General features: G+C 31.0%; 2 protein-coding genes across 2 annotated transcripts; both read right to left on the reverse strand.

The window, feature by feature from the left end:
• Window positions 1–785: 785 nt before the first annotated feature.
• LOC128127571 (uncharacterized) lies at window positions 786–2,006 on the reverse strand. The gene is made up of 2 exons (XM_052766162.1): window positions 1,927–2,006; window positions 786–1,830 (listed from the first exon to the last, which is right to left on the reverse strand). The coding sequence occupies exons 1-2, from the start codon at window positions 2,004–2,006 to the stop codon at window positions 786–788; spliced, it is 1,125 nt and encodes a 374-aa protein (XP_052622122.1).
• Window positions 2,007–4,545: 2,539 nt separating this feature from the next.
• On the reverse strand, window positions 4,546–7,345 carry LOC111885953 (uncharacterized mitochondrial protein AtMg00810-like). The gene is made up of 5 exons (XM_023882195.1): window positions 7,176–7,345; window positions 5,568–5,799; window positions 5,412–5,465; window positions 4,659–5,306; window positions 4,546–4,614 (listed from the first exon to the last, which is right to left on the reverse strand). Exons 1-5 carry the CDS (start codon window positions 7,343–7,345, stop codon window positions 4,546–4,548), a joined length of 1,173 nt encoding a protein of 390 aa, XP_023737963.1.
• Between the last annotated feature and the right edge of the window lie 1,447 nt (window positions 7,346–8,792).

Below are 8,792 nucleotides of genomic sequence, written 5' to 3' on the forward strand. Positions count from 1 at the left end.
ACTCCCTTTCAACTTTCATTGGAGAATGCTTTATAATTAACTTTCCAAGGGAACAAGATGCACATGGTTTTATGCTGTTGGATTAAGGGAATTTTTGGTCCTTCAATGGATGCCCATTCGTATTTTCAATTATCCTTCGCATCATTGTTAATCCTGGGTGGCCCAACCTATCATGCCATAAACTGAAAGTCCCGGGATCACAATTTTTTTCTTTAATTATCATATTTGATTCAGTCATATGTATATATGTATAATGAAGACCAGAATCAAGCGTTGGTAGTTTTTCAAGCACATGATTTTTGTCTATAATATACATGTATTTCTTATTTTCAATGGTCACAGTTTTTGTATCATATCCTTTGAAATATATGTCATTGAACTGAGTAAGTTTCTATTAGACTTTGGAGAAAATAAGGCATTTTCTATACAAAAGCTTCTACCATTTGGTAATATAAAATGGGCTTTCCCGGTTCCCTCTATCATGTCTGCAGGACCTGATATTGTATGTATGATTGTTTTTTGTTGGTACTAATTTTGAAAAATATTTCTTTGATTTCAGAATAGTATGTGTACTACCACTATCTGCTATACAGATCTCCAATCTTTTCTTGGTGTTGCGCTCCAGTTGGACTCATATTAAACTTCACATATGAAAGGAATAATAAGTGAATAAACATAATAATAATTATTATTAAAAAAGAAAGTTCATTTATTGAAGGAAAGGAATTACATAAAAACAAGCGAAGGAAAAACAGTTTTACTAGAACAACAATAGATTTTTTTTGTTAGTTTATGTCTTCCATGTCATTGCAGAAATCAACAACATTTAGCGGAGTGAATTCAACATTATCAATGAGGTTTGCTTCTTTTCCTTTTCCTTTAATGGACTCTTGATAAAGTTGACAAATATGTACAGGTGTGCGACAGGTCCTTGACCAATGGCCTATGCTACCACATCTATAACATGAACCATCTGATTTTTGTGACGTCCCAGCATCATGCTTTGGCACTTTGGTCTTATCTTGTGTATGGACATTGCTTCTTTGTGAAGATTGGTAATTATGTCTTTTCTGGCCGCGACCACGATTATTACCTTGTCCACGACCAAAATTATGGTTCTGATTATGGTTTTGGTTTCGATTAAAATAGCCACGGCCTCGTCCTCGGCTACGACCACGCCCTCGTCCACGTGTATTGTTTCGATTACCATCAGTATTTGTAGCATTTGCTTCAGGAAGTGCTACTGATCCTGTTGGACGAGATTCATGGTTTTTCATCAAGAGCTCGTTGTTTTGCTCTGCAACAAGCAGGCATGCATTTAGTTCAGAATATCTTGGGAACTTTTGCATTCGATATTGTTGCATCAAGGTAATGTTTGTTGCATGAAATGTGGAGTAAGTTTTCTCCAGCATATCTTCATCGGTAACTTCTTGTCCACAATACTTGAGTTGTGAACATATTTTGAACAAAGTTGAGTTGTATTCATTCACTTTCTTGAAGCCTTGAAACCTTAGTGTTCTCCATTCATCTCTAGCATTTGGAAGTATAACTTCCTTTTGATGATCAAATCTTTCTTTGAAAAGATTCCAGAGAATACTTGGATCAGTAACATCAAGATATTCAAATCTCAACATTTCATCAATATGCTTACGAAGGAAAACTTGTGCTTTTGTTTTGTCTTGTGCCAAACAATTATTAAATTCGTATATAGCATTTGAGATTCCCATGGACTCAAGATGCATTTTTACATCTATCATCCATGGCACATAGTTTTTCCCACTAACTTCAAGTGCTGCAAACTCGAGCTTTGCAATGTTGGACATAATGTAACTATAAATTTTAAACAAAATTAAAAAATTAAAATTAAAATCCATTTATTTAAATAATATTACACAAAAAAGAAGCGGTAAAGCTAACATTGTATACAGGCCTAAAAGTAGATGAAATTCCATATTATCTTCGATGTTAAGACTTGGGATGAGAAGTAACATGACTATTATAGTCATGATTATCACAAAAGGGTGAATCATCTTGAAGCTTGATTTCTTGAAATTGATTTGTTTGATAGAAAAGAGAAAATATTTGTTATGGGTAAAATAAACAGGGTAAAGATGTTTATTTATAGTAAAAAAAATATAGCCGTTGTTTTTGTTGTTTATAACCGTTACATATATATATATATATATATATATATATATATATATATATATATATATATATATATATATATATATATATATATATATTCGTTGTGTGTATATGTATTCTATAAATCATCTAATAACACTTATAATCAATACATAACCTTACTTGGTATAATTTTAATAATTAGAAACATGAATAAATATTAGTAAATGTTTAAATAAAATTAAGAAGAGTATCTAAAATATAAATAAACATTGACATGTATAAATAAATATAATTTAAATGTTAGTATGCATAAATAAAAGTTAGTTGCATAATGTAAATGTTAATTTGCATAAATAAAAGTTAGTTGCATAATGTAAATGTTAATTTGCATAAATAAAAGTTAGTTGCATAATGTAAATGTTAGTTTGCATAAATAAAAATTAGTTGCATAATGTAAATGTTAGTATGCATAAAAATTAGAATACATAAAGAAATGTTAGTATAAGAAATAAAAAAAAAATGTTAGTAGTCCATAATGTCCATAATGTATAATTTTATTAATTCATTAGTATTATTGTTATTTTAATATGATGGAGGTTTTTATAATTAATATTGTTTTTACTAAGTAATACATACATTGATTAAGATAGATGTGATTTCCACTTGTTTAATAACCTTGATAAGAGCTTTCGTGCTGATAACGTGTTATAAATTCAACATGATTAAGATATGTTAAAAAAAATAAACTAAAATAACATACGTAAAGAAACTTGATGGAGAAGAAGATTTAGAAAGATATCATATATTTTATCTTTTGTGAAATTATTGCATCGTATTCTTACAAGAGCATGTTATATATATACAACAAAACTACCTATCATACGTAATATAAATAGTATGACATGATATCTTTTACCAATTCACCAATTATTGGTGTCATTCACAATAATTTACAACATATATATATATATATATATATATATATATATATATATATATATTCTAATAAAAGAATAGTTTTATTCTAATTTTGACATGTGTCACCCTATTAGGCCTCCTAATTAATGTATATCTTATTCTTCTTTTGCCATGTGTCACCCTATTATGTCTCCTAATTAATACATGCCACTTGTCAACTTATTCAATCTCCATTTCAAATTTTAAATTTGTCATTTTAATTACATTAAATTAATAATATTATAATAAAAATTAAAATAAAATTAATACAAATTATAAAGTGATATAATTTCATATATTTATTTAAATAAATAATTATAATTTTATATAACTAAAAATATCTCTTAATTAATCATTTATTATAAACAATTGATTAATAATTTTGAATTTTTATACTATAAAAGTTTAATTAATTTTGTAACCGTGGTTTCCACGGGTTATAAACTAATATATATATATATATATATATATATATATATATATATATATATATATATATATATATATATATATATATGTATTAATGATCAATATCGTTGTCGAAAATAGGTAAAGTTCCAATTTTCAGGTAATTTTCTTTAAAAAAATAGATATTTACATAATTGATATTCATGCCCATGAAATCGCAAATAATAAATTGTTTCGGTGAATTTGATGTTTCTGCATTTTTGGCAATATGCTATCTTATTTTCACCATCTGCAGATTGTGATTTCATTGTACCAATCAATTACAACCTTGTCGGATCAACGGTATGCGTGTTTAATTTTTTTTTTTAAATTATAAGTGTAATACAAAAATATAATTATAAATCAAAGTTGATTTCAATTCCATTAGGTTGGGGTTTTGTAATCTGATAACGAGGGACAAGGACAAAAGCATTTGTATATGGGTGATTGAAGCGACTGTATATGGGTGGTTGAAGCGAAGCGATTGTATATGGGTGGTTGAAGCGACTGAAAACTCTAACTTACTTTTTTAGTTATATGATGGTGTAAATTCAAAACACTTGAAGGATGCAACTACTTCTGCTGATCAACAGGCAAAAGCATCTACTCTATTATCAAACAAGGAAAATTACTTTTTAACCCTAATACACGTATTATAATAGTAATAACATATTACGACAACAAGCAAGATTGAAATGAAATCGCTTCATTACTCTTAATGAAACTTAAAATGAAGTTTAAATACAGACATTTTAAAGGGAAAACCAACTAACAACTAATAACAACTTACTAACTAACAATTAGTTAAATTACTAAGTTGCCCTTGTCAGTTAGAACTGTAATAAGCACCCCTCAACATTGAGATTCAAGAATAGATATTCTTTAATACCATCTTGAACATAAAAGGCATCAATTTTGTAGCTGACAACGGTTTCGTGAACATGTCGGCTAACTGATCAAAAGATCTAATCGACATCAATTTGATTGTTTGGTCAACAACCTTATATCTCATTAAGTGGCAATCAACATCAATGTGTTTTGTACTTTCATGGAACGTTGGATTTGTAGCAATTTGAATTGCTACATCATTATCACAAAAAAAGCACAAAATCAACATGACCAACATTGAAATCTTTTACTAATTGTTTCAACCATACGAGCTCAGAAGTAGTAATGGTCATAGCTCTATATTCTGCCTCTGCAGATGAACGAGAGACTGTTGACTGTTTCTTTGACTTCCATGAAATAAGAGAATCTCCCAAGAATACATAAAACCCAGTGATTGAACGCCTTGAATCTGGACATTTAGCCCAATCTGAATCACAGAAACCTTTAAGATGAATATAATATGATGAAGAGAAGAATATTCCTTGACCAGGAGATCCTTTAAGATACTTGATTAAATGTGTTGCAGCATTGGAATATTGAACTTTGGGTATGAGCATGTATTGAGACAATTGTTGGACAACAAAAGTTATATCTGGTCGTGTAATATCGAGATACAATAAACGACCAATGAGCCTCCTATGTTGAGAAGGGTCTTTGAAATCATCTCCATTTGCACATAAGTTGACCATGGGTACCATGGGAGTAGTCTTAGGCTTAGCACCTAACAAACCAACATCTTCAATAAGTTGCAATGCATAATTGCGTTGTGAGACGAAAATGCCCTCAGTGAACTTGGTAATTTCCAATCCCATAAAATTACCCAAATTGCCTAAGTCTTTCAAGTTGAACTCATTACTTAGCAATTGCTTCAAAACCATAAATCCCTTTTCATTTGAACAAATGATTATTATATCAACGTATACTAAGAGAACAACATAAGTATCACCAGATCCTTTATAAAAAAAGGAGTAATCAAATTTTGATTAAACAAAACCTAATTTAAGCATAAATTGTGAAAACCTTTCAAACCACTGTCTTGATGCCTGTTTAAGACCATAAATGAACTTATTCAATTTACAAAAAAGTGTTGAAGAGCTTTTAAAATATTGATAAACATCAAGACCAGGTGGGATGTCTATGAATACTTCTTCATGTAATGCTCCATTCAAAAAAGCATTGTTGACATCTAATTGCACCAAATTCCATTTCTTTATAATTGTAGTGGCAAGTAATATCTTTATAGTAACTAATTTGGCCACTGTTGAATATGTCTCAATATAGTCTATTCCTTCCTTCTTGTTAAAACCCTTTGCCACAAGTCGGGCTTTATACCTTTCAATCTTCCCATCACTGCCATGTTTAATCTTATAAACCCATCTGCATCCCACTAAATTCTTTCATTTTGTAAAGGAACTACATCCCATGTAATGTTGGCCTTCATAACATTCAATTCATATTCCATAACATTACACGACTCAGGATATCGGGATGCTTGATTATAATGTTTGGGCTCAAAATTGGCTAAAATAGACATGGAAAAAGCTCTATGTCTACGAGAAAGTTTATCATAAGATAAGACATTTTGTATGGGATAATGAGTAAGTGAAGTAGAAGTATTATCCAAATCAATCGAATGATAAATTTGATTATAATGAAAATCTCGCAAATAAGAAGGAGGATGAGACACACAAGTGGTTCTTCTTAAGGTATTATGTTGTGTTCAACATTAGGAATCACTAAAATATAAGATGGAATAGGAGGGTGAATGGAATGTGACTCATGAATTGAATCATTATCATTGAAAATACGAGGCAAAACAGTATTTTGAAACATATCATATTGATTAGAAATGTTATTTGGGGACAAAAAATGGAGAATTTGTTCATGAAAAACATCTCTAAAATAGAAAATCCAACTAGTATGAAAATCAAGAAGCTTGTAGGCTTTCATACTTATGGGTATCCAATAAAAACACACATTCTCGCTCTTGGATCAAATTTCAAACGATTATTGGTAAGAGTAGAGGCATAAGCCAAACATTCAAAGGAACAAAGATGTGAATAATCAGGAAAATTACCAAATAAACGTTGATATGGACTGACATCATTGAGAACTTTAGAAGGGGTTCTATTTATCAAATATGTTGCAGTCAAAACACGTTATCCCCAAAACTAAATAAGAACTTGAAATTGATACAATAAAGAACGAACAACATTTTTAGTAAATGTTGATGTTTTATTTCAATAATTGAATTTTGTTGAGGGTTCCCAACACAATATTTCTAATGTTCTGTTCCCTTTTCAGCAAAAAAAATATTTCAAATCTAGCTCTCTAGCATTATCGGATCTAAAAACTTTAATTTTCTTACCACATTAAGTAAGAATAAAAGTATAGAACCTGAGAAATATCTCCTTGATTTCAGATTTCTATTTCAACAAATATATCCATGTATACCTACTATGATCATCAACCAAAGTATCAAAGTACTTGTATCCATTATGATTTAAAATAGTGTATGGACCCCAAATATCACAATGAATCATATCAAACACTTCATCTCGAATATGATTAATTGAAAAAGAAGTTGTTTCTGTTTAGCTAAGAGACAAACATGATAATGTGAATTGTTTGTATTCAAATATATATCAACATTAAGCAAATACTTAATAGGAAATATCCTTTTATTTGAGGGATGTCCAAGCCTCTTATGCCTAACATCTAATGAAAAAACATTGAACCTTAAGCTATCTTACTGTGATTTGTTACTTGTAGAGCCATTTCCCATCATATATAATCCTACATCATTCTCAGCCTTACCAATCATCTTCATGAGCTTGATATCCTGAATCAAAGCATGACTACATGTGAAATAAACAATAAATCTTTGTGTTCTTGTTAAATCACTGATTGATATAAGATTCATATCAGATGTAGGAACATATAAAACATTCTTGAGGGTGAGAACAGAATCCAATCTAATATCTCCAATCAATTAAAATGGTAAAGTAATCTTGTTGGGAAGAGTAACAATATATCTATGAACCTTACAGATATTGTGAAAGATAGATATATCATGACAAACACGTTGAGATGCCCCCGAATCTAAAATCCATAATGAAGCTTTTGAGCCATGTTTGATAAAAATGGAATAACATTTACCTGATGTAGTCTCTTCATTTGGATTAACATAAATCATATGAGAAGAAAGAGCAGACAAGACTAGTTGGCACTGTTATTGAGAAAATCCTAGGAAGATGTTGCTAAGACTTTCATTGATATCACTTTTCGCATTGACATATTCATTTATAATAGCAACAACGTAACACTTGAATACTGGTATGTTTCTTATTTTGCCCTTGCTATTAAAATATTTGCATTTTTGGTCCTTGGACAGTACGCGGGGAGTACCACTTGGTACATTAAGCGTACAAGTTGTAAACCAAGTATGCGGGGGTACCACTTGGTACGCTTAGCGTACTGATGCGAGGTTGGGTCGGGGCTCCAAACACGTATGATGAGCGTACATTTATGTACGCACCACATACGTGAGAGATATTGAAACCCTAATTTAGGGTTTTGTACCCTATATATAGGCCTTAAGTCCTCATGGATTGCCTCTTTACCAGCCTCTATTACCATATAAACCATAAAATTAACCCTTAAGCCGTTTTGTGGTGTTCTTGAGCGATTAAGAAGACTTTGGTGCCATTTTTGCCTTTGTGAAGGAAGTAGAGAAGCTTGAAGTTGCTTTGTTTGGTGAGAAGGTGTTGGATCCAGAATCATCATCTTGTGTGCAAGATTTTCGAGGTATCAAGTATGCATCTTGGCTTATATATGTTTAATATCTCTTCATAGTTGTTTTGTTATGCTTTTGGTCCCTTTTTGGTTTGATGGAAGATTTAAGTCCTTTTAAGGGCTTGTTCTTTTATATATGAGTTTGTATTGGACTCCTTAAGCATAAAGGTGCAAGCTTTATGAGATTTTGGTTACATGCATGCAATAAGTCACTTATTAAGTCCCTTTTAAGCTTAAGAGCTTCAATTAGCCATGAATAAACGTAAAGTTAGCATCTTTACGTGATATTCCAGCTCAATGAAGTCATATCTATGTTTTGGGGATATGTCTTGAAGGATTAAGGAGTGGAATCAAGTTTTGGATGAATGGGTGAGTATGCTGGGCGTACAAGCAGGTACGCTTAGCGTACAAGCCCTCAAGCGAGTACGTTGTGCATATGTGTTGGGTACGCCCTACGTACTCAGTATGGTGTACTTCGCATGATTGGGCTTTGGGTTTGGGCTATTCTTTGGGCTTGGTGGCTTGGTGGCTTGTTGGGCCACCTGAATTTAAGAGTTTGGAGTTGGAAAAAAATT

This window comes from Lactuca sativa, chromosome 1 (assembly GCF_002870075.4).
Source record: "Lactuca sativa cultivar Salinas chromosome 1, Lsat_Salinas_v11, whole genome shotgun sequence".
NCBI classification, from domain to species: domain Eukaryota; kingdom Viridiplantae; phylum Streptophyta; class Magnoliopsida; order Asterales; family Asteraceae; genus Lactuca; species Lactuca sativa.

What these genes read in the sequence shown, in the direction of transcription:
- LOC128127571 (XM_052766162.1), bottom strand. Translation starts at nt 2,006, where the DNA reads ATGACTATAATAGTCATGTTACTTCTCATCCCAAGTCTTAACATCGAA. An exon ending in TTTCATCTACTTTTAGGCCT is followed by an intron (nt 1,831 to 1,926) that starts GTATACAATGTT and finishes TAAAATTTATAG; the next exon opens with TTACATTATGTCCAACATTG.
- LOC111885953 (XM_023882195.1), bottom strand. Translation starts at nt 7,345, where the DNA reads ATGAATCTTATATCAATCAGTGATTTAACAAGAACACAAAGATTTATT. An exon ending in TCTACAAGTAACAAATCACA is followed by an intron (nt 5,800 to 7,175) that starts GTAAGATAGCTT and finishes AGTGGGATGCAG; the next exon opens with ATGGGTTTATAAGATTAAAC. An exon ending in AATTAGTAAAAGATTTCAAT is followed by an intron (nt 4,615 to 4,658) that starts GTTGGTCATGTT and finishes ATAATGATGTAG; the next exon opens with CAATTCAAATTGCTACAAAT.